Genomic DNA, 27,132 nt, shown 5'->3' with positions numbered 1-27,132 from the left:
TGCAGTTTTTGTTACTACTGTAGGCTTCATTCACAGCCACGGAGTTTGTCACTTGGCTTCAGCCTCCCCTTCCAAGTGTGGCAGGTGCCACCCCTAAAAATGCCTGGCCACCCCAGTTTGGTGTCATATTTAACACATTATGATGAATAGATTAGTTTTAATAAAATAAAAAGAGAAATTAATTTAATGATCACATTTTAGACTCACTGACAGGGTTAAGTTCAATGAAAATAGACATGTATTTGGAAAAATGTCTGAAGATTTAGAAAGTAAAGAGTGTATTGATTTGTATTGTCACCTTTAGATATTTCTATTCATTGCTTTACTGACATGGCACAATGTTTTTTTAGTTCAAATCTCTTAATTTGTTCATTTATTTGTCTAGATCTACCCCTAGAACCATGCTAACTTAACTCATAACAGAGAGTACCAATAAAATATGCTCACATTATTACAGAGCAATCATCATATAATATTAGGCTACATTAACTTAAATTATGACCATGCCAGGCATTTCCAGCATCAACAGGGCTACTAAAACCAACCTTGTGTGTGTGAACTGCAAGCTGAACCCTCCCTCTCTTTCTCTGCTGACACACAGTGTCCACACAGGTGTGTTTTCATCTCAGTGCGCAGACTTAACAGCGCTGTTGGAAACTGAAAGTTAAACTTAAGTTCTGTCTTATTTCGTTGCGTTCCTTTTTGATGGTTCTGTAAAAAAGTGTTTCAAATTTGTTGAAAACTTACAATTTACTGGAAACATAACTAGAGATGCTCATTTGTCCAGAGCTCCCTGTTTACAATTGACCAGAAAACCATGATGCAGTGAGAGTCTAACCTGTGAGCACAACCACAGTCAGTGGTCACTGTATAGTATCTATCACTCTTTATGGAAGGTGAGTGATGAGTGAGCAGTCTAACCGTATTTGACTAATGGAATGAGGCCGAGCTGTAGAAACAGAAACAGCACAACAAACCCTGTCTTTGTCTGAATGTTTGACATTCAGGCCAGCCACAGCTCTGTCTACTAACCCACCCACACAGGGCATGTGATTATCATTACATTTAGACAGCATTCCCCAGAGTCTATAGAGCACAGTGGTAGTACGTTATGGTGAGGCTTAGTATATACCAATAATATACACTAATTTCTATATATTATTTTGTCAAGAACAAAAACAGTTTATTGATGGTTAAGTTATAAATCTGACCGTAGTGGATGCTTCAGTTGGTCATTTGACAGGAAGTAATCACCCTGTACTGCTGCAGGAGCTATGTGTGTTGAGCACGTTTCAGCACACATGGCTGTCAACAATTCATCCTCATATCAGCCTCAGAGTCAGTCAACTGACACACACTGAAAGTGAATGCCTCGTGACTATGAAGTAAATGTATAGTGCCTTTCTAGTCTTCCGACCACTCAAAGCGCTTTTACACTATGTGCCACATTCACCCTTTCACACACATTCAGTCAGTGATGGTAAAGTCCATCAAACAGAAACTAACTCATTCATACACATTCACACACCTTTGCACAGCATTGGGAGCTATTTGGGGTTCAGTATCTTGCTCAAGGATACTTCGACATGCAGCGAGAGGAGCCAGGGATCGAACCAACAACCTTCCGATTAGGGGTAAGGGTAAGGTTTAGGGTTAGCCACAGCTGTCCTAGTAATTAATTAATAAACCTGTTTGTGACTTTTTCTTCAAAGATAATTAAATATTTATCACTATGTTTAAAAATAATCTATTGGAACACTTCCAGCTCACAGTAAAATATTCTACTGTGTAATGCATGGAAAGACACATTTAACAGTACAGTGGCTAAGAATTGTGAATTATTATGAATCAGTCCTCACCAGGAAAATTATGGCATGGACTGTTATTTACATTCAAAGCGAGACTATGGGATTTTTGTATTCTGGGAAGCAGATGAATCTGCCGAGGTCACAATGTTTTCATTTTCTGGCCATCCTTCCATTCAAACTGAATTCCACCAATCGTAGATGTGGTCGATCCAATCACAACTGGAATATTTAATATGGGGTAGGTTTTATAAGATGATTAACAGAGGAGTGTCACTGGTCCAGATTTGAAAAGTCACACATTTGAAACACTGCTCTGATTGGTTGTAGCTCTATCCAATTTCATCCAGTTTGCAGGTCAGTCCAGGGCAACACACAGGCTCACAAAACTAGGCTCGTGACCATGAATGTTAACACATTCCATAGATTTGAGTCTGTTTCAGTCTGGACCACAGTGGTGGACCGCCAACCCTACAGCCATGCTACTAGAATGTGGCATCAACTGAGGGAACAAACATGTTTGTAGTATATTAAGTATGAGTATGTTTATATGCAAATGCTCACTGGTGCAAACTCTGGCAGTCGTACCTTGATGCTGAAGGACCTCCTTATGCTCCTTTTACTCTCCCTGAGTGTGGCAGTGTGATGCACCTGGTTATCTGCCTCAGTGCCTCCTCTTTTCTCCAGGGCTGACTGCTGGCTTGTTCTCCAGTGTCTGTTGTCTGTATCTCTGTACCGTGTCTCATCCGCAGCAGCCACATCAGTCTTCCAGCCTGGACCCCATGTCCTGCAGCCGTCTGACACTTCCCCAGCATGCCTCTCTTCTGGATAGTCATCATTAGTCTTAGAGTGACAGAGGATTAAGGACCTGGATTGAGAGTCAGTGAAAGTCAGAGAGCTGTACCTGAATTGGACAAAAAAAAATCAGCATAACCCCTAATCTTAATTCTTTTGTTGTTTTTATCCATTTTCAGCTTTATTTTCTCAGTGCTAAGCTAGCTATGTGTTTGGATCTGACTGACATTTTCGTGCCCTAACCCTAACAAATAAAACCATTGAAAACACTGAACACTAGCCAATCAGAGCCAGAGTATGGTGGGTCTTGAGGTAGGTGTTTAGGGGTACATACCTAGCTTTACCAGGAGGTACCTTTTAAGACTATTTTATGCCACTGTGCCACTGATATAATGTATAATAAAGCATAATAATTCAAGTACACCCTTTCAAAGAGCAATGAACTTTTAATTTTTTAATTTTAAGATATTCAGACATTGGAATTAGGAAAAAATATTAAATTGTTAAATAAAACATAAATGAAACCACACAACTAAAACAACAAGTAAAATTGACTCTGTTAACCAAAAAATCACTTATTTGGCACAACGGTTGGTTATAGCCATTCATTTGTTAACAGGCAATTTAGTAGTGGAAGGGACAACCCTGCTGTTTATTCTGGCGTTGTTGTTGGCATTCTTAAACAAGAAGTCGATATTGTGACAGGCGATAATTACATATTATATAATGATAAGGTAGTTATTGTCGCAGGCCTAATTATACAACAATGAAAACATACCTTTGAATATTATATTGCATTTTCTCCTAGATGTTACACACTGGACCTTTAAACTACATAAATAGCAACCCTGCAAGACTGTATAATTCTGGAGTAATGCATCCATAAAAGCAATGTGCAAGTACATGCTGTATATCAGAACTGAAAATGAAATTTAAAAAGTACTCAAACTACTATGTCCAGTCATCATAATACTTCAATCAATATGCAGCATATTCTAGACTATGAAATTCTAGCCTGCAGATAAGGTTATACGCTATTTCTGCCAATGACAAGTCGAGTAAACATACTTGTCGTGAACTTCCTGTACAGCCATAGTTGTAAGCTTTTAAGTGGAGCTGGTACCTGGAGAGCATGGCCAGCTTCTTGGAGCGGTGGTTGTGGCTGCTGGTCGGGTTGTTGTTGCTGTAGCTTTTCCCTTGGTCCCGGCGTCTCCTCTCCATCCTCCTAGCAGCCGCTGTGCTGGCTTTCCTTCTCTGGTGGGAGTATCTCTCAGGCATGGTTGTCAGCGTGTGTGTATGTGTGTGCACTGGGAGCCCAGGAACCAACACACTCCTCCCAGCCGGCCCAAAGCCTAATGGAGAGGGACGCTCTGGAGGGCAATTAGAAAATTCAGTTAGGACAGTCTGACTGCATCCGTGTGTGTGAGTGTTCTGAGAAACTGCTGAGGCAATTGTGTAGGCCAACGGAGATAAAAGCGCTTTTCTTTCCCAGCTTTGAAAAAAAAAAAGGCAAAGTTTTGCTCAGTCCTCATGACTGCGGTGTAATCAGACTGCTGGTGAGAAACATATGGATACTCTCACAGACACACACACACACACACACACACACACACACACACACACACACACACACTGACAGGCAAAGTCTGAAATGACTAGAATACTTGGCTCATTGGACAAATCAGCAACTCATCACTCTTAGCTCAATTCCTGTTCTAATGTAAACACAATTGACATGTTGTGAGAAGAGATAATGGTGTTAGCTATGTTGTACTGGTCCCATTAATGGGCTGGAGTGAATGATGGTCTGCACACTTCAACGCTTCACACTCCAGAGAGCACTGCAGGATGACCCTCAAATGCATTATACATACTAGCGTAGATGGCCTCTCACATTTACCATGAACACTTAGTAAACAATGTGCAGATGCTCTTTAACTGAAACCCATAAGGCCTTTGGTCTGACATCATTATCTCACTATCAGTCCCTCCCAATCCCCTCACAGTTGGAGCCCGACTGGCTCAGAAGGTCTGAGCAGTTTTCCAGCTGTATGTGATGTTGATGCTTCGATTGCACCAGACTTTCCCACTGCTTAAATCTTTTTACATTGACTGAATATTAATAAGCTCGTCCTCTGTGACTGCTGCAGCTTTAGATTTTAGTGATTAAGTTTAAAAATTGACAGTATATAATTAGTGGAGAGAGCTTCCAGTATTCATTATTTCTAATGGCCAGCAGGGGTGAGCTCCATGGGATGCAAAATAAGAGGTCCGATAGATTTGAGTCTTATTTAGAAATGAGCCTACTTCTGACTTTATTATCTCAGTTAATAGTTTCCTATTGAGTTTATGGTCTCAATCTCTAGTTTCAGTCTTCTTCCATACAGCATGATAGATAGATAGATAGATAGATAGATAGATAGATAGATAGATAGATAGATAGATAGATAGATAGATAGATAGATAGATAGATAGATAGATAGATAGATAGATACTTTATTTATCCCGAGGGAAATTCAAACATCCAGTAGCAGCATACAAACATAAATTAGACATACATTAAACATACATTAAAATGAAAAAGGAACCTATAGCACAGTAGCCATACATTAAATTGGATATAAGGAGTTCGGTCTAAACCTGCTCTATTTGAAAAGTGTCCTGAGATAACTTCTGTTATGAATTGGCGCTATACAAATAAAATTGAATTGAATTGATAGATTCAACTTTTTCAGAGGAATTAAATATGTGCCGAGGGAGAAAATAAACTAGAAAAATAGAAATGAAACATGTGCAGGTAAATTAAGTGTTTAGAGGTTAATGTAAACTATGTGCAATTAAAAATAAGGTACAGGTAGGCAGATAGACAGGCATGTAGACATGTCCAGGGTGTTTGGGTGACAGGAGCTCAAAAGCAAAAAGGCAACACAAGAACATAGCAAGCAGGAAGAACAGACAACTGAACCAAATGAACATACACACTAAGTACACTGGTGAGTGGAGGATAACTAGACACAACTAACATCATTTTTCTTCTGCTTAACCTTATTTACAGTTGTGCTAGGCAAGAGAAGGAAAACAAATCCAGACATGCTAGTCTTTTTGTCGTATTGTTTTGTCTCAGCCTGGCTGATGACCTGCAGTCATGGACTTGAATTTTGGACTTGGACTACTGTGAGACTGTTTTCAGGAGTTATGTGTCAGGTTAGTTCAGGCAAAAACGTTATGCGGCACATAACTATACATTTCATATATTATGTTTTTTATACAGATAAAGCAAACGAGATGTAACTTGATCATTAGTGAGCTTCAGAGGCGATGGTTAGCAGATTGTATTACCGTTGGATAGAGCTGGTCTAGCTGTTTCCCATGTTTTCAGTTTTTATGCTAAGCTAAGCTAACTGTTGCTTGGCTCCAGCTTTATGTTTAAAGCCCCCTCCAGTCAGAAATGTGTTTTTTTCTTCCTGTCCCTACAGTGTGCTGTTTGAATGCTGTCTGTGCAGAGTTTGACACTAGAAAGATGTTTTCACATTCATCTGCTGAAAGAGGAAAGTTTCTCTGTGCTCATTGAACATCTTAATTTAAGGGGCGGGGCCTACCAGCTTGGATGAGAGCAGCTATACCTCACTCTCTTGTCTTCAAAACAACCACGCCCCCTTTTGGGTGAAACAAGTGCTGTAAAAGTGCTTAGTGGTACTATGCCTAAAAGCTGCTGCGTTGCATTTTGCACATCAAACTATTTTTAAAAAGCCAGTTTACAATGTTTTACTTTCCTAATCAATAAAAGAGAGTAAAGGAAAGGATCTGTGGCTCTAGGCAACTAACTAACTAACTAACTAACTAACTAACTAACTAACTGTTGATTTAAGTAAATCAGTAAAGAGTCTTTTTATTAAATAATACAAGTTTTTATTGTGAAAGAATATGGCCCTATCGCAAAACACCCACTTCTGAAATGTAGTTCAGTATGACAGTGTGGAGCAGAGGGTATTTTTACCTTAATAATTTGCATAAACTGAGCAGGGGCTTGATGCTAGGCCAAAGTACCTATGTCTATGATTTGTGACATCACAGTAGTTAGTAAGTCAGTCCTGGTCCAGTATCAACCTGTACAGTGTGATGTAGAAACTTGAAGCCACCAGTGCACATCCACTGAGAATGGACTTTACAGTGAAGTAGGAGACATCTTGTGTCCAGCAGGAAAACTTTAGACATGAACAACATTTGCATATTCAGAGATTCTGGAAGTTTTTTTAAAAAAAAAGGGGGAGATGACTTTTTAAGAATTTTAATGGGGATATAATACTTTTTAGTAGGAAAATCTCAGAGACATATTAGTCCGCAGACTGTTTGTATTTACACCGATCAGCCATAACATTGTGAGCACTGACTGGTGAAGTGAATACCACTGATTATCTGGTTATCATGGCTCCTGTCAGTGGGTGGGATATATCAGGCAGTAAGAGAACATTTTGTCCTCAAAGTTGATGTTAGAAGCAGGAAAAATGGGCAGCGTGAGGATTTGAGCGACTTTGACATGGGCCACATTGTGATGGCTCAACGACTGGGTCAGAGCATCTCCAAACCTGCAACTCTTGTGGGGTGTTCCTGGTCTGTAGAGGTCAGTATCTATCAAAAGTGGCCACCAGGGTGCCCAGGTGGTCTTTATGTTATGGCTGATTGGTAAATGGACCTGTACTTGTATAGCGCCTTTCTAGTCTTCCGACCACTCAAAGCGCTTTTACACTACGTGCACTCAGTGATGGCAAAGTCCATCGAACAGAAACTAACATTCATACACATTCACACACCGACGCACGGCATCGGGAGCAATTCGGGGTTCAGTATCTTGCTCAAGGATACTTCGACATGTGGCACCAGGAGCTGGGGATCGAACCCACAACCTTCCAATTAAGGAACGACCCACTCTGCCTCTGAGCCACAGCCGCCCTGATTGGTGTATGTCTTAATACGTGTCTGGAGGGGAGCATTAACACATAGACGAGAGTCGTATTAGTCTTCTCATCTTACTCTCGAGACACTATATCAAAAACAACATATCTGCAGTATGCATGTAGCTTAAAGACCTGAATAGTCAGTGCAGCTGGCTTTTGCTACTCTGTTGTAGTGATGTGGCAGCCTGTGTGTTCACAAATGCCTCTCTGTACTATGAAGATTGCAGCATGCAGGTGGAATATAAAAGACCTCCTCAAACAGTATATAATATATAATGTGCTGACCACAAGACAATGAGTTGGCGTCTCAGCCAATAAAACTAAAGTAAGAAAATTAAATTAAATCTAAAATCATTATTTTTATTTTAACACATAACAGATAGTTATTAAAAAGCAAATTAAGGACTTTATTAAATAAAATAGAGAATTTATTAAATAAAACATTTAAAACTACCGTAACCACCTACGTAAACAGATCCCCATAGATACCTGTGTTTACCTATTTTAATATTTAAACAGACGAATATCTGAATAGCCAAAGAAATAAATAAATCAGTCATAATACAGAGGTTTCAGTGGATGAGAAGGGCTGGAAGAAGGAAGAAAGGCTTTCTTTTTCTGGTGAATCAGTGGCTCTGATCCTGGAAGTGTGTTAGCAATTATGGAGCATTAGTCTGCTTGTTGTGTTGGCCAGATAGACAGGAAGCAGAGACATGGATCTCTATGCTGGAGGCCTATGAGCCCCACAGACTCCATATCCCCGTCTCTCTTCTCTTTTCATAGGCTTCTACACTCTGCAGCTGGAAGTGTGCCAGTACGGTGGGAACACTTACTGTATAGCAGTAGAACAGAAATCAATCTCAGCTACTGTCTCTAAACCAGTTATTGAAACATCACATTGTAAAATGTACATTTAGATAAAGCCAGGTCAGATCTGCAGCACAGATAGCTTCATAACTTTGGAACTCAGTAACACATATTTAGCACTTATTTTATGTTCTATAAGAACTTGCACACTACTCAAAATACAATGTAGTTTGGGAGGCACATTTACTGAGACATTGTACTTAAGTAGGTTTTTGAGATACTGTTAAAATATCAAAATGAACCACTGCACCCTGCCAGCACCTGCCTGTTTTTGGCAGTGCATGGGAAGTTTTATTTTCAAGTTAAATGACTAAATATTATGATAATATGTTGTTCCTCTTTACTTGAGTGTTACCATTTACTTACATAATATTTTTACACCTCTATATTTCAGAGAATTTATGGGATTCATCTATTACTGGTAAACATATCACATCAATGAACTAAGCAGCTCCAGGATGTCAATAATATATACCAATAACCGTGTATATTGTTCAGTCGTTGTCCACATTAGACTGCTGGAACTTCTGTTTTCTGTTTCTGAAGTGAGGACACCTCATTCAAAATCACAGTCACATCTTTAAAAATGCAATCTAGCCCTAAAACATAACCCTGCTTAAAATCATGTTTTTTTTAACTGAAAGGACCAGTGTGTACGATTTAGTGGCACCGAGCAGTGCAGGGTGTAGAGAAGTAGTTGCAGACATCCTCGCTTCACCCTCCCCTTCACTACAGTGGAGCCAGTATTTGGTTTGTCCCTTCTGGGCTACTGTAGAAACATATCAGTCTAACGTGGCGGACTCTGTAGAAGAGGACCCGTAGCATCTGTAGATAAAAACAGCTCATTCTAAGGTAACAAAAATACAACAATTCTTATTTTCAGGTGATTATACACTAATGAAAACATACCTATGAATATTATATTCCATTTCGTTTAGATCCTCCTAAATGTTACACACCGGACCTTTAATGTTTCTTTTTTTAGCAGCCTCGCCATTTCCCCTTACCCTAGGCCGTGGAGGGTCATGGCTAAAATGCCACCAGACTGATATTTTTGAATTATCTGTCGATCATTTTCTCTCTTAAACGATTAGTTGTTTGGTCTATAAAATGCCAGAAAATGGTGAAACATTTTGAGCACTGTTTCCCTAAACCCTGGGGTGTCGTCTTGTTTTGATCACAAGCCAAAGATATTGAGTTTAGACAAGTATTTGATGGAGTGTACCTTTAAAACCACGAATCAATCTTGAATCAGTGATTGAGAAGATTACTGTTTACGTCCTACATTTAGAACTTCAGACAGTGCACAGCAGACAGTCAAATAGGACTAAAAAACAGGGAATATTCATATTTGACAAGGTGAAATCAGAGAATTGGGACATATAATTAAGTTATCATTGCAGCTCTAGTAAGTGAGCACAGGTTTTGGTATAAGTCACTGTGATGCACCTGTTTGAGCAAGTAACTCTCCCTAAGAAATGAAGCTGTTTTTACATTTCTCTTTGTGCCCAGATGAATCAAGCAAGGTACAATATGTTCATTAGTGAGCTAGAGAAGTAGTTGATGTTTTTTTACATCCAACTGGGACTAGAGTTGGTCCAATACCAGTATCGGAAATTCTTCTATATAAAGGCCAGCAGGGGGCAGCTCCATTGGCTGCAAAAAAAGACCAATAGTATGCAGTCTTTTGTAGAAATGAGCCAACTCCTCACTTGATGTATGAGCTCAGTAAATGGTTTCCTAATAAGTTTATGGTCCCAATCTCTAGTTTCAGTCTTCTTCCATACAGCATGATGTTCATGTAAATGATGGTCCCATTTAGAGTAAAATAGACCATAAAGCAGGGTATGCTTTAGGGCGGGGCTACCTTGTGATTGACAGGTCATTATCAGTGAGTCCGTCCAGCTCAACGCACCACCAAACTCAGATCACACTGTCAAACTAGGCATTGCTGATCAGATATGGATCCAGATTCTGTTACTGCGTTGACTATTTCTCTCCTCAAATCCTTGCAGAAACATTTTAGTGTACTGTTAATAATGTGTAATATAAGAATGTGTGTGGACAGGAGAGCTGCCACTGTTTCCTGCTACAGACAAGTTGAAACAATGCAGCCAATGAGAGCAGCTCAACTCGCAGTACGTCACCTCCACTGGCTCCGACAAACTGTCATGGTGACAGCCATAACTCCAAACTTGAGGCTTCAAAACAATACTCCACAAACTAATGGGTGACGTCATGATATGTTCACTCGGTCTTGATCCAAGTCCACGTAATGTATAAGCCCCAAAATGGCATTTATAATGTTTTCCCCCAAGACGGAAAATTCATAACCCATCTATCTTATCTTATATTATCTGTAAGTATCTTATCTTATCATAGGCTTAGTAATACACGCTTGTTAAAAAATAAAAATATACTGTATATTTTTATAAAAAGTTTTGCACACATATATTGGATCAGTACTCAGTATCGGTCAATTTGCAAAGTTTAGGTATCAGAATGAGTATTGGGAAGGGAAATAAAATGGTATGGGGATATCCCTAATTGGGACAGCTGCTTTTTTGTGAGAATGACAGTTTCAATTTCAAAGCCTTTTAAAGCCCATATGTTGGTAGTACACTGGTTCCCAACCTGGGGGTCAAAGCATCACTGGGGATCACAAGGCCTTCTTGATTTAATTGAGTATGTATGATTGTTAGAACTTTTTAAAACAGACAATACAGACAGAGAATTGTATAAAAATTCCTAAAAATATCAGGAAATCTCCTCTTAATATTCACAGCAAATAATGCTGGTTCAAATCTTCGGTTTAACACGAACCTCCTGCAGTTACTGTGTTCACTGTTTGGGTTCATTGTACAGTTTATCAATTGCTCTCTACTGGTATTGTGATGGATTAAATATAATATGAAATATCCATACAATAAGTCTCTTTTCTCAGTAATAGAAAAGGGCTCCCTTAAGGAAAAAGGTTGGGTTGTTAGTGTGTATATTTATAGCTTCATAAAAAGCACTTGTTTCAGAGCCTTGAAGATGTCGACCGCCTCCTGTGATGTCAGCAGGAGTACAGAGTCCAACTTTCCTCTGACACTGTAATGGCACAGCAGCAACCCTGTTCAGTATGAAAACTTGGACGGGGAGAGGGAGTGAGTCACGTTGAAAGGTGTGTTTGGGATGAAGGCTGAAAAGTGTGAACAGTGTGCACACACGTGTTTGCATTTTCATGTATGTGTGTGAATGTGCTCCCAGAAGCCATACTCTCCTGTAGCATTAGCAAGGCAGGGACTGCAGCCTAACAGAACCTGATTGAGAGAAGGGAGAGGGTGGGGCGACAGCGCGGCTGAACAACGTGTGTGTTGTTTGGAGCATTCACTGGGGGTTTTTCCAGTCCGTGAGACGGAACAGGACCTACAGAGGACAGCCGAGAGAGCCACCTGAAGAGAGTCACGCTGCACCGCTTTTATCATATCAAAGACATTATTTATGACCTGAGTCCTTAAGGGGACATGATTGATCTTGAATTCTCGTTCTATAAGTGATCTCACACTCTGGAGGCTCGGCTGCTTGGCCTCTGTTGGAATGACAGCTGGCCATGTGGTCGTATCCGAGCCTGGCCCCAAGGTTTTAAGCGTGGCTGGGGGGAGAACAGAGAGGAAACCCGTCCACAGCTGGTCTCATCTGGCTATTTGTGCTCTAAAGGTCGCCTTGGAATAGACGTACACAATGTTATATAATTAGTCTTTTCATAAAAGACCTCTGTGTGCAAGTGGGTCCATGAACACAAACACACGCTAAGGTTGTTACACACATCCAGCCCTCAGGCCAACAAGTGCATCATTTAACTTCCCTGCTCTGCAACTAATTTTGATAGTTACACAATCCTCACTCAGACAGACTTCAGAAACTGTTTTTCTCTTACTTTTCTGTTATATAATCTTTATAGGCAGAAATTGGAAACCAGTCAGAGACACATGGTTTGGATAATTCGACACTGATAAACATCCCTGTCGGGAGTGGAACTCACCGTAGTCGATCATGTTGTCTTTAAGCCAGCATCCACAGCCTCTAGCAGAGGGGCAAACGGGGGATCCAGAGGATGGATTCACTCCAGACAGACAACCAGAAGTCTGGACAGAACATCAGGTCAGAAACTCAGAGACGTATCACTCAGAGCATTTCTTCCTTGCTGTGATTCATCTGGGGTAACGTGCCTCTACCTCTCCTCCTCCTCCTCCTCGTGCGTCCTTCCTCCCTTCCCTCCCCCTCTGTCTGGAGAACACAACAGTGTGTCTCAGTGAGGCACGGCTCCCCAAAATCACTGCCCCTTTCCTGTGAGCCAGCTCCAGAGAGGAAAACACACCGCACTTAGCTGGGCCTGACCTCACACCTACTTTGCATCACACACTGGTTGTAGTCTTTTACAAGGTCCTGTCAGTGTGTGTGCCTGCAGTGTGTGTACTGTATGCTGCACAGGGTGAATAGATTCTCTGTGGCCCACTCCCCAGTTTACACATAAAAACACAACCCTAATTTGAGTGTGTGTGTGTATGTGTGTGTGTGTGTGTGTGTGTGTGTGTGTGTGTGTGTGTGTGTGTGTGTGTGTGTGTCTGGATCGGTGCTGTTTGAGCTGGGCAGTGAATACAGCGCTCTGGGTTGATTTTGGTGGGGGCTGTGGATGGAGAGAACCACTCTTGGTGAAGTTTTTTTTCGATGGGCTCTGATGGGAGGTGAGGCCTGTACAGGGTTTGGTATGTGGTTTAAGATATGGATGAACATTTTATGTGGGCTATTTTCAAACTACCTTCTGAACAAAAAGGGTGCTGTCTGTGGAGCAGCATCTGTCAAACTATGTTGTGTCACTACAGCTAGAGCTCTGGACCCGACCCGACCCGCTGGGTTCAGGCCAGATTTGGGCCCAGAAGCTCAATATGTATATATGTAACATTTATTATAATGCATGTGACTGTAATTAATACATGTGTTATGTATTTGTTTAATAATCATATGAACTATATTATATGCACAAATTAGTTCTTTTAAGAAGGAATTTGGTCCGGTCAGGCCTGATGTTTTGGACCCAATCAATGCTCCAATGACACAAACCACAAACCCTAATTTGATGAGACTGAAGTCAACTGACAAAGATTTAAATTGTTGAGTTAGTTTTGAATTGTAAAGCTACATGTTTATAAAAATAGTGGTGAAACGGAAACACTCTCATCACTCTCTGTATGAGAGACCCATGGCCACTGCAGCAATGTGCCAGCTCTACCAGGGCTTTTCAAAAGACCAATGTCAAAGGCATCCAATTCTGCCTGTGCAGTCTTAATAGATGGAACTATTTATTGAGTTCATGTTTGCCATTGATTCTAATGTATCACACACAATTACAATAATGTTTTGAGAAGAAATGTTGCTATGATGGTTGATTCTTACAGTAGTTTTTTCTTGGGGTCCCAGTTGGTAGTCCATGTATGTTAAATATGTATGATGAATTAAAATGATGGTCAGAATTAGTAGCAAAGCCTGTGACATCCTGATTTTTAGTCTGTATTTAGTATTTGTGCTGATGGACAACAGTCAAGTTGTAGTTTTGGAATGCCACAAAGACACAAGCATTCACCACCTGCAGTTTGTTTTCAGATTATGCAGCTGTGAGTAGCTGCTCCATATTTTTGGTGCATTTCAGTGCATTTATCAACAGAAAGCACCACCATTCCAAACATAGTTATCATCTTCTGGTAACCACTTGGCTTCAGGGCCTCACATGTACTGGCCATTGAGACATTGAGTCAGATATCATGTGTGTGAGGAGCTGTGCGTTTTATTGTGCCTCCCTCTAGTGGCTAACCTGTGTCACTGTAGGTTGGGGGCTACAACAATGAATTCCTAGAAAGGACTATAGGCAACAGGAGGCAGTAAGGATGGTAAAGTTTCATGTACAATATAGACCTCTGTGACACATCCATGAAGGTTAAAGCATATCTGGTAAAGTAGATAAGTAATATTTTCTGGCTTAATGAGTTGTGGAGGATCTCCTGAACCAACGGGCACACAATGGGGATTCTGAGGGCTGCAGAGAATCAACCTGTCCTCCAGCCGGCCACTCTTAACCTGCCAGTGAGGATGTGACACACAGCAGGTTCAGGTCCCACCCACATCCATGCAGGCACCTCAGCCAACCATTAGGAGTCACTACTGCAGTGACTATGACATGAACCTTTACTGGCTTCCTGAACAACATCACCACAGTAAAAGTATTTTTCCTCTTAGAAAATTCATCTTTTATCTCAATGTTGATAATAATGTTATCATAACTATTTGGCTGTGACATGACAAAAAGTTACTTACACAAGTTACCTACTTACTTTTGTTTAGGCACTGACAAAATAATGTGCAAAACAACACAGCTGTGTCTAAAGCTCTGAAAATGCTAATGAATGTATTTTATTTTTTTATGACAATGTATAGCCACTCACAGCACTGGGTTAAGGTTGGGAAAATTTTTCAGTCTTGGTTAAATACAGGAATGGAAAAGTCTGCAGTGACTTAAAACATGAGGCAAGATTTGTTTACTCTTATGACATTTAACCAAAATCAAATTTTTTTTTACCCCTAACCCAAATGGTTAGTCAGGTTTAAGGGGGAGTCATCTCCTGTTGTTTATTCTTGAAAATAATAATGGACATTGGACATGTAATCTTCAGTGGTTAACTTTAGAAAATACTGGCTATCTATTATGATGTAAGTCTCTCGTTTCTTTCTGTGCTGCAGCTTTCAGTGGGGAAATGAAGTCAACCAAAGTGACCTAATAGCACACAGCAGACAGGCTCTGCTTCTGTACAGGACTGTGTGAAGGAAACAGACCACACCTCAGAGGGAAAATAGGGTAAAAAACATCCTCAGTAAACAGCCTGAGAGCAGGAAACCCTCTCTCTGGCCCTGACTAGCAGTGTTTCACTTCCATCTCTGGGCTGAAACACAGACACTGAAGGGCTGGGCAGAGTTGGCCCTATATTTAAACAATAACACACTCCCCTGCCTCTTTTTGGTCTCAGATAGAACACATTACACTTACTTTGAGTTTGCCCAAGGCTCAGAGACGGATTCTTTTCTTTACAGGGTTTCTGCAGCATTTAAAAGGTTAATTAGAACTTTTTAAGACCTGCCGAAACCTATTTAAAACATTTTAAGGCCTAAAATTCAGATTATTGGACTAGACTTTTTAAGACGATGTGGTCCTCTCTGTTATGGTTTTGGGTATTTCTTTGGTTATTTCCTGTTTTATCTATTTTTAGTTTGTTATAATGCAAACTAAAGATCCAGCACTACAATATAACCTTGCTCAATGGTATGTTCTGCAGGACCTTATCACTGTCTAATGCAGTCACTATAGAAATGTTTAAATATTTGGAAAAAATGTTAATTTTCAGAGTTAGCAAATATAAATGTGAAGATTTATGCAAACATAACTTAATTAGATTTTGAAAATCAAATTTTAGCATCCCTTCACTATAGGTTATAATGCCATTTTCGTGTTATATATATATTTATATTTCTGTTTGTTATATAAAGCTGAGAAACAAGTCTGATTGGTCACAATTGGTGATTTTATGTAGGTCTCTTGTTGGTGCTCCCTGTGCCTTGAGCCCCCTCTGCTGTCAAAATTAGAGCTTTGCCTTTTCCATTTACTCTCTCTTTGCACTATTGGTTTAATTACAGAAACAGCTAGCTTTTTAGTGTATTGCTTAGACTCAAACCTTAGAGGGCAGAACCTGTACTGTCAAATCAATGCACCGGCTGTGGCACAGAGGTAGAGCAGGTCGTCCCCTCATTGGAAGGTTGTTGGTTCGATCCCCAGCTCCTCCTACCATGTGTCAGAGTATCCTTGAGCAAGATACTGAACCCCAAGTTGCTCCTAATGCTGTGCATTGGTGTGTGAATGTGTTAGTTTCTGTTCATTGGGCTCTACCATCGCTGTGTGAATGTGGTCAGAAGAAGCTGTACAGGTCCATTTACCATTTATACATGGTATGGGGTTAAATTCACAGTCAGTACATTCCTGAGTAAATCGCAGCCAGCTATTTTCTTTGAGTGTCAAAAGTTTGTCAGAATGGACCCTGTCGGTGTTATATCATTATATTATTATTGATTCATTAAAGCTGAAACAGGGAATTGTCATAAAGAAAATAACCTTTAGTATTATCTGCTGAAACTTTCACTATATCCTGACAGTAGAGCATGAGACAGATAATCGGAATCAGGTTGGCTCTGATTGGTTGTTTTTGTTCAGGCCCGGTGGATTCTTGCAGATGTCATTAGGAGCACTAAGAGGAGACAGAGAAACCAGATTTTTTCACAGATTATCTGTCTCATGTTCTACTGTCAGGATATAGTGAAAGTTTCAGCAGATATGTAAGTGACCTACTGCAGCTTTAACTGTAAACAGTACTTGTTGGAGTTCATGTTTTATATAATTTTGGGTAGTTTAACCTATAATATATGATCATATATTCTGATCATAGGTACTTCAAAATGCAGCACTTGAGTAAATGTGCTTAGTTACATTCAGCACAGGAAACAGGACAGTGTATGTGAGTGTGCCTGGAACATTCAGTATGGGTAACATGAAGGAGAAAGAACTGGGCTCAGAGGTAGCAGGGAAGCATGACGTCACACTCTTTGAATGTTACTGCTGGTTCACATTACCTTGTACACACACACATACACACACACACACACACTCACACACACACACACACACACACACAAGCTTACCACATGGACCCTCCTCGTTGATATTCATATTGTGTTTTTAATGCTGTTAAAATGCTTGGCTATATACAAGGTCCAGTGGGGAGGGGTAAGGATTGGGAGACAGCTAACAAAAATGGAAATCTCAAACTTTCAAGACCAAAAGCACATGAAAGGGAAAAAAACAATGCTATCGCGGTATTATTCCTTACAGTTGCCAGGCTTCCATCCAAATGTAACACAAATTTTAACCAAATTTTGATTCAGTTGGCAGAAGAAAGTGCAAATGAATGTTTCCTTCCATTACAGTTATGCCATTATTAAGAGTTGGTTCGAGGAGTTAAACAGCTGGCGGTGACAACTCCCTAATCGACTGCCATTAAACCACAGCAGAAGAAGAGGGTGTGACAAGGTGACATAATTAAATGAGCACCAGTTAATTTTCATCTTTTCACTGTTTTTTTTGGGGGGGGGCACTGACATTTTGACAACATTTGCACATTAAACCCATCTTGTGTTTGGATTCAAGCAGCTTTTCAGGTAGTGTCATAGCTCCTGTGCATAGGGAAATATAATGTAATATACAAGCATGAAGAGGCCTGTGTTGTTAGTGGTGAGAAATTCACATTAACAATGGAAGACTGCTCATTTTGTATATCATAAAGTTATAAAGTTTGTTTGATTTAATACCTTCTTTATTTCACTTTTATATATTCCTAAACTAATCTGGTTGTCAGTTCATTCTTTGGGCCTTCCGGATAATTCTGTGTGGGGAAAGTGAAGAAACAGCGCTTGCCCCTCCCTCATTACTACCACTGAGTTGCCCTTGAGCAAGGCCCCTAACCCCAACCGCTCCAGTAGAGCTGCTCAGGGGCCAGCAGCAGCTTCCATGTGTGAATTTCAGGGATAACTGTGCAAAGATAATTTTAAAATATAAGGTTAAAACAAAAATATACTTATACATAAAGCCACTCTTGGGTCTTAGGTAAGTGGTTATATTTGAACAGCTTTACAACATTTTAAAGGGAATCAGTGTATTTTTGAGGCCAATATTTTGTTGTTTAAGTGAAGAATTTCTTAAGTTTGATAAGGTGTCATACAGGATATGTTGCCATAACGGGTTAAAAAAAGGGTCCATCACTAATTTACAGAAGTACTGATTACCTTCTTGTCAATTTGCACAAATGTTAGTCTACATTACTTTAGATGTTCACACATAAAAACTGCAAAACTGCCATTTTCTTCAGCCTCAGCTGGACTTTGTATTTAGAGCTAATTAGCAAATGCTAACCCACTAGACAAAGATAGTGAACATGGTAAACATCATAGCTGCTAAACACCGCCGCTGTGCCTCACACTCGTGTATCTGTATGTATATACTTGTTCTTTAGAAGCGAGCAGTAAGAGCTGCTCACTTTCATCATGAGCCACTATCTTGTTTCCACACCCTAATGACGGTAAAATCTCCCACCCTCCACCTGGCCTAAAGACAAGAGGGCGTTAGGATAACAAATAACCCTCTGCCTCCCCTCCTGGTAGAAACAGGATATGTGTACAGTGCTCCCATCACACACATCTTTCCCACAGAATGGAGGGATGAGGTGACCCCAGATAAAGTCAAAGCTGTGACTGCAGAGGTGGCCTGAGGCGAAGCCCAGTGTAAATATTTGTGTTTGTGTGTGGGGACAATAGCGGGCAGGGTGGAGTAGGAACAGGATATGAAGTGTGTATTGTGAGTGGGTTTGTGTTAACAATGTGTACACTGTCTGTTCATCAGGAGGAAGCTCTCCAACTCCTGCAAATCCAAAAAAAGATCATGAAACCGCTGCGGCTCAAAGGTCAGTGTGTGGGTGTGAAAGCGTCCAGCCGACCATCTCTTCCCCGCGGGCAGGACCAAACAGAGAAAGAGGGTCTCAATGTGACTAAGGTAAAAGGTCAGTCTTGTAGTGCGGCAGGAGCCAAAGAAGGGCTGGGCCTGGAATTAAAAATGGACTTGAGAGACAGCCAAGTTTCCACATTCTGCGGCTGGATGTGAACGGAGGGTGTTTTCAGTAAAACAGAGCAGATGTCAAGGCTGGGGAACAACTGTTTGGTTCCATCACCTGCAATAACAGCAGAGGATCACCTCCCATCACTGTTCACAAGCAGTCTGCTGGGAGGGGCCATCTGACTGCCTCCACGGAGTGCAGTATGTTAAACCTGTCTATGTTACAGGATGTAGTCAGCCAATGGGTTCAACCACTGAATTTTAGCCTCCTTAATGATGTCATAGTGCCCAGACCAGGAGTCTGAATTTGTCCAAGGGCCAGAATTTTTCTAAACAGACACCGGGGGGGGGCAGGCTTTCATAATGATAATAATTTAGGCCTAATTAGCCTATTATGGTTTAATATTTTCACTTTTTTGCAGAATTCACATTATTTATATTAGCCTATATCAGTGTGAAGACTCACAGGGAATACATAATGATAAATACTAGATACTGAGGAGGTATTTATACAAATACATTTTTCAGAATTCATTCTGAACACTTTGTGTCTCAACAGAACGACATAAATTTCTAGACACAATTTTCAGGCCATAGCCTATTTCATAAAAAGGAGTAAAAAATTTAAGTTTAATAAAGTAGGTCTAGTATAATTTAAGTTGTGCTGAATAAAACAAAGGACACTTTTCAGCACTGTTCTGTTTGTGCCTGTAAGTTATCAGTCTATATCATGAGCTGCGTTCATACGGGTTTCTGTCTGATCAGTTAAACTCTTAAATGGGAGAACACAGATTGTGAGTAGGATTAAGAGAGCGTGTGATTTCCGGAGTGTGCAGGTGACTTAATTTTGTGGTGTTGTGACTCTGGAATGGAATATAATATAATGTATACCTGCAGAGGGACCGGATCCTCTTCTACGGAACCCGCAGTGTTCCTACAGTAGCCCAGAACAGACAAACCAAACACTGGGTCTCGATAGGGCCTTCTCTTCCCTTCTCCTTCTCGCTTGTAAGGGGAAGATGAAGCGAGGGAGTTGCAATCTGCAACTTCAGCACTGGATGCCAGTAAATCCTACACCCTGGTCTTTTAATACTACAAGTCACAGAACTCTGTTCTCAAAACAGAAGAGAGAACCTTTCTCTGCTTGGGGTCAGAGGTCATGTAGTGCTAAAACTCAAAAGAGCTTCATTGGTCTGAAAATACTGATTTTGCACATCCAAAAACTTGAAGTAATCTAAGAATCTAAGACAAAGTAGTGTCACATGACATTCTCTCTTTCTTTGGAAGTGCTTGTAAGGTTCTCTGTCATTTAATCAGCCAGAGCCATAAATAATGCACCCAGGATCAGTTTGCCCTTCTCAGGTTTCTACAACAAACCTGGAAACCTAATGTGGTAGCCTGCCTGGCAAACAGGTCGGTGCTGAGTTTGGGCATTCAAAATAAAACCCAGATAAATACCTGAAGTTAAAATGAATATTCCCAAACAGAAAATGGCTTTTTCCTGTTTAAAACTGCTCCCACCAACAAAGAACTTGAGCTCCAGCAGCTGGCAGCCAGACCAGGTTAGCGTGTGTGTGTGTGTGTGTGTGTGTGTGTGTGTGTGTGTGAATTGGAATAAAGACTCTGGCCTCGTCTTGTTCACCGGCAGCTTGTTTCTACTCAGAGATGGGTGTCGTCAGCGTTGTGGGGATGCGAGCTCCCCCAGGGAAATGGACAAGCAAGTGCTTCCCTCCTGCAGCAGGAAATGGGCGAACCCTTGCCCGAAATTATGACTCCAGCATTTTGTCGTGTGAAGGAAGCCACTCCTGATAGCACAGGCTATAGGTTTCCTGTTGTGGGCCAACAGTTTTGGCTTCACCAAGTGCTGTCAGGGAGGCTGAAAAATGCTGGCTCAACTTTGTATCACAAAAAGGCTGAAGCACTGAATATATAAGCTTTAATGAACTGTTTGACACTAGTTACATTTAGGGTTAAAGGCACTGTAATACAGTAACTGCATGCAGGAGAGAGTATTTGTTCAAATCCAAACTCTTATTATAAACTGTGTGACTCAAAAAAAAAAAAGACCACATTGATTTTATTGCTCTAAGTAATAATTTTTTGCACGATCCCATACTACTTCATAACGTCATCAAACTTTATCTTTTGTTATTGTTTTGATGTGAGAGACTCCATAGTGACATAAAGAACATACTGTATGTTTAACTCACACTCCACTTACAAGCTGTTTTGGAAGTTTTCAACTGAGCAAACGTCATCTGTTGAGGAAGACCATGAGATTCCTTTGAAAGCCTTGGAAAGTCAGTAAGTGGACAGTGAGTAAAGAACAAAATGGTGAATTCATTGGGGATAATCAGTAAACACATTCTGATGAATCTTTCAATTACTGGGATCAACAATAAGGATTGCCCAGCAAGTGAAATGCTACGACTGGGTTGTAAAAAGAGCAACTCACTTGCACATGCTCAGTACAGATCGGCACTCATGAGAGAATTGCAGCCAGAGACTAAATTTATTAACCGATGTGCGATGAGCAAGCTTTTTAAAAATGTTGTTGGATGGCGTTAGAGGATGTGGGGAGGATGTTTGAGAGCAAGAACAATAAAAAAAAAACAGGGTTGTTTTTTTAAAGGCCAGCAAATACTGGCTCTAGATAGGCCTGTCATGATTTTCACAGCCTCTTCTACATGCTTGGAAGGCTGAGCTGTATTCACTTAATGGCAATCTGCAACTTCACCACTAGATGGCACTTATCCTACAAACTAGTCCTTTAATCCTGATCATTTGGATGTTACCCTGTATTGCATTATCCTGCTATTCAAGTCTTTTTTCTTTGTCTGTTTTTTATGATGCACATCCAAATGCAAATCCCAATTTTTATTTGGAACTTTTTGCTGATCTCTCCGCTGTTTTGTATAAACTAATTTAGCAAGCTGATCAGAACTTATTCAAAATAATTCTGAGATCTCTTTCCCCTGAGAGTTGGAGTGAACAGCAGTTTCACTTTGAGCTGCTATTCACACTCAAAGTTGAGGCATTTGTGAGACTGCGCGCAAAAATTCCTTACAACATCCAGGATGTCAGACTTGGCAAACATTATCTAGAGTCATATCGGGGTTACCTGACCTGTGTTATAAAAGGATTCAGCTCAGATCCAACATCAAATGCTGCATGGAGGACATCCCTATATAGAACATTTCATTAAAAGAGGATTTGGGTTCTGTGAGATTACCACAACCCCGATCTTATGACAGCTTTACTCTGGAAGTGTGACCTGGGTTGAACTGGAGAGGGCAGGGCGGAGGAACACAGGATGCTACGTTCAACAACTTAAGATAGTTGTTTGATTCCAGAGCTGGTCATTTGAGGGTTAAAGTTCGCATTAAGTTGGATATATGAGAACTTTCATAAAATTCTGTTTTCCAGTAGTAATTCTAACTTGGATGTTAGTGTGACGTTGACTTACCTGTCCACAACTTGTAAATACAGTATGACATGAACACAGCATTATCACAATGCTTTGGATCTCATGAATATATAGACATAGATATATTCAACTTGATTTGACCGTCGAATCCTGACAGTCAGGCCTCTGACGGCGTATTGGGGCTGCGGTTATAAAAATGATCTGAGATTTTGAGAGATTGAGAAAAACAAATTGTATTTTATTTACTAATATTACAGGACAATATTGTGATATTTCGTGAAGAACAGTCATAATAGAACAGGGAATGCTTATAGGTTGATTGGATTACATGGAATGTCACGTCTCCTCTGCTTCCCCCTCGCTTATAGGCACCTTTGCTCTGGTAGTGACTGTCTCTCTACTCAGGATGCTTCCCTGTGGACTGCACTTTGTCTGCGGTGTGTGGACAGGAAGCCACACAATGGTGACATTTATGCCTGATCAGAAATGTTAACAAAGAGTTAGTTTTGTTTTTTTACCTCACATCCAAATACCAGAGTCCCAAACAGGGTTAGAGGCAGTGTGTGGGTCTGGTAAGATACTGCCTTATCTGCAGAGCATTAGTGTAATGTACAGCAGACTACTGGGCAGGTAGATTCTGGCTACATCATTTACATAAAGCCCACTGAGCTTTACTCACATTCTCATGCCACACTGTACTCTTGTCTCAGCTGTCCACGCAGTACTCCAGCTGCTGCTGCAAAACACATCTGGTTATAGGCTTATCCTGTACATTGTGTAAATGGTTTCACTTTTGCAGGACAACAACCTCTCCACCCGGATAAGTCTACGCTAAGGTGCTGCTAAGTGTCAATGTGTCCAAACTGAAAGTGAAGATTTCCACACACACGCAGTGGATCACTTTATTTAGCAAGCTTTCAGACTAACAGACCTCTGCACTTTCAGTTCAGTTCAGAAATCTTCACTTTCAGTTTCTAGTCATAATGGTAAAATGACCCACCCTCTACACATTTCTATTCTGTAGTTAAGTATTTATTCACCTGAATCTATACCTATATCCTGTGCATTGCAGATATTATTTACATTTATGCTGTGAACTGTGAAACATTTCCTGGATAATATTTAGTATCTTATTGTACACGTGGTCTTTTATCATCACTGTCAGGCAGAAACCTTGTATGTCCAGAACCATTACCTTGCAGGAAATGAGTTTTTACAAGGGCTACACAATTAATTTGAAATATTATCAAACTCACGATATGGCCAAGTGAAATATCAAAATCGCAGAAGCTGAGCAGAAAATGTGACACACAGCATTATAATGAAGTACTGTGGTGCTGCAGAGAGGCACTGGCCTACAGATATAAGAAAACATGTTTGTTTGGTACAGACCCCAACAAATGTCAACATCATCATGATTTTATTTGTTTTTCTTCAGTGAAAAATGCCAAAATGATCCTTCCCAGTAATCATGATGCATATCACAATATCTATCAAAATAATCACATTATAATTTTTTCTACCATATCATGCAGCCCTAGTTTTTACAATAATGAAAACTTCTAACGTCAAAGTTGGTATTTTTGGTTAAATACTGTTTTTGTATAACTCACAGACATAAAGGGTGACCAATAGATGCTCCAACTTGATTCATGTGGTAGTACAACTTTATTCTTGTAATATTATATTATTCTATTTTTTCTCTAGATTACAACTTTATTCTTGAAATCTCAGTGTGGCACACCCTGTCGTAGACAATAGACCTTCCACAACATTGTTGGAAATGTACTTTAGAAATAGCCTCTAAACACCTCAAAAGCTCGGCTGCCATTTTTTCTGTTTGTGTACAGATTAAACACACAAGATACAACGTGTTAACAGTGAGCGTTCGAAGTGGTAGAAGGTGTATTTTTGAACTTTGGTCGGAACCAGACCTGCCTCTATCTTTATTCTAGGCTAAGCTAACCATGGCATCCTTACATTGCTGTTTGTGTACAGATTAAACACACAAGACACAATGTTGTTGACAGTGAGCTCTAGAGGTGTTGGTAGGTTGCCTCTAGACGTTATGCTAAGCTAGGCTAACCACACCCGACTCCAGCTCCGTACCAAACACAGACTGAAATTGATCTCACTGTCATAAAGACAAGGAATGAGCACATATCCCATAATGCTCAACTACTTTTCTTTGGTAAATGCTGCATTCCATTTAGCTGTTCCAATTTCCGTGCCCTGCCTGGTGTACACATTTTGGACAGCAGACATTTTGACTTGTCACAGTAGGAAAAGCACAACATTAGTGATGTCCCTGTATTATTCAAGTGGACATTAAGTCACAGCAGTGTGCCAGTGAGCCTGCAGGCCCAATACCAGGACCCTGAAACTGAAGCAGCTGAATGGAAATCAGCCATTACAGTTTTGTTTTTCCTATTGTGACATGTCAAACTGCACTCTGTGAACACAACCTGAGGGCTATGACATGACCTGAGAATGGAAATAGAATGCATACTGCAGGATAGGTACATGCTGTGAGTTTGTTAACCACTCACATTCAGTCTGACAGATGTCTTCGTGTGAATGTGAATGAAGTGCAGCAAATGATGCTATTTGACTAAAAGACAAAGAACTGTGACAGGGAGTTCAAAGGTCAGGTCAGCTACAGAGGGACTACCTGGAGCTGGTCTGGAGTCAGTGTGTTGCACAACAACACTTCAGCTGGGTGTTTGCTGAACCCAGGTCCAGGTCCAGGTCCAGGTACAGCACGGCGCTCTATGACACCAGAATGTGTCGACTCAGGCAGCAACTAATGATTACTCGCATTATCTCACAACCTCTCCAATTTTTTTTTTGTTGATTTTCTCTTTTCTTGTTTTGTCAGATCCTGCTGAATCCAGTGTGTTGAGCCTTTTTGCTTCACTGACTGCAATTACTCAATTATCAAAATTGTTGTTGATACATTTTTTGTTGATCAATTAATCAGTTAATGATGTATTGATATAATGTAGTACAGTGTCAATGTACTTGTACTCAATTACATTGTCTTTTATTATCTGTTTCTTATTTCTTGCTTTTTTTTTTTTTTTTTTTTTTTTGTGTTGTACGGTGTCCTCGAGTGCCCAGAGAGGCGCCTCTAATAATTTAATGTATTATTATTATTATTATTAATTATTTTCATTTTATGATATTTTATACTTTACACATCTACATTTCACAGTAAAATATTGAACTTTTAACTCTTATAGTTACTTAACTGATAACGATTTAACACACAAAACCTATAATTAACTTTATAAACGTATAAAATAAGACACAGGACAATTTAAGGTTGTTAGAATTAGCTCCACCTCCACCTTGCTATGTTACTTGCACATTAATACATTAGTAATATTAATCCAATCATAGAATCTAACAATATAACTTTGCAGCATTTAATGTACTTTTCTGTACTTGTAATGAAGTATTTTTAAAATGTGTGGTACTGCTGTTTTTACTCAAGTTAAGGATCTGAATCATTTTTCCACCACTGCAAGATATAACAAAGCCAGAGTTTTAGTTTGTCAACACAACTTATTTAATAACGTTAATGTTAACATTATACCGTTTCTTTCATTCTACCCACACCTAGTTCCTTCAACATAATCCAATAAGGTAAGTGCGACACAGAAAAGTCCATCTTAAATCACTTTGGTTCACAAAAATGTAAATACTTCCCGTCTTCCCTCTTTGGATTTATTTGTCCCTGTTTTGAGGTGTCTGTCTCTGCCTCCACTGTTACAGCCGAGGACAATCAGGGGTTTTCATTCCAGCTATTTTTCACAGAAGAAGAATGTTCTGTCGAATACCCAGGAAGGTAAAGTTCTCATCTTTATTAAGTTATCAACTAATGCTAATAAGATTTAAAAATATGTATGTAAACTTTTAGAATGAAGAGGCTGTGTATTAAAGAGATCACTGTGAGAGCTGAGAGCACTTTCTAATAAGGCTCCCTGCATAAATATTTTATTAGCAGTAAATACATCATTTATAATGCTTTATACATTTGTCATACGCTATGTATAAGAAGGTCGGGGTTGCCAGGTTGGAAATAATCCCTCCGGCTGCTCAGTCTACTTAAGAAACTAAAGGGCTAACAGGATGTTTCGTATTAGCAGCATTATTTTACCAACATTAATATTTATTAGTTACATCTTTCATACAGGGTGCCTTATTAGAAAGTGGTATTTTAATGTAGTTTTTTCAAAGCTATTCATTTACTTCCATTTAGAGCTGCAACAATTAGTCGATCAATCAATCGATGCAAACTATTTTGTTAATTGATTAATTGTTTCACTCATTTTTCCAGCAAAGAAAAAAATTGTTATTCAATGTTATTTATGACAGTAAAGGACAGCTGGACAGAAGAAGCAATTTGAAGACGTCACTTCAGGCATTTTTCACTTAGAGCTAACAGAATTTTGTTATTAAGTTGAATACCGGTAGATCGTAGATCATATAAACCAATTTTAGCCTTTCAAAGCACATTAACCCAACAACAGCACA

General features: G+C 39.9%; 1 protein-coding gene across 2 annotated transcripts in view; it reads right to left on the bottom strand.

Moving 5' to 3' along the window:
- The window catches only part of il16 (interleukin 16), a 51,071-nt gene extending 38,465 nt beyond the window's left edge, over positions 1 to 12,606 (bottom strand). For both annotated transcript variants that reach the window (XM_051379971.1, XM_051379972.1), the window contains exons 1-3: positions 12,450 to 12,606; positions 3,724 to 3,970; positions 2,394 to 2,673 (exon numbers count right to left, since the gene is read on the bottom strand). In XM_051379971.1, the coding sequence (XP_051235931.1) occupies positions 2,394 to 2,673; positions 3,724 to 3,970; positions 12,450 to 12,462 (540 nt within the window). In that variant the 5' untranslated portion in view covers positions 12,463 to 12,606. The remainder of the gene's footprint in view (positions 1 to 2,393; positions 2,674 to 3,723; positions 3,971 to 12,449) is intronic.
- Between the last annotated feature and the right edge of the window lie 14,526 nt (positions 12,607 to 27,132).

This window comes from Dicentrarchus labrax, unplaced genomic scaffold, assembly GCF_905237075.1.
Source record: "Dicentrarchus labrax unplaced genomic scaffold, dlabrax2021, whole genome shotgun sequence".
Lineage (NCBI taxonomy): Eukaryota > Metazoa > Chordata > Actinopteri > Moronidae > Dicentrarchus > Dicentrarchus labrax.
This window is presented reverse-complemented; position numbering and strand designations above follow the sequence as displayed.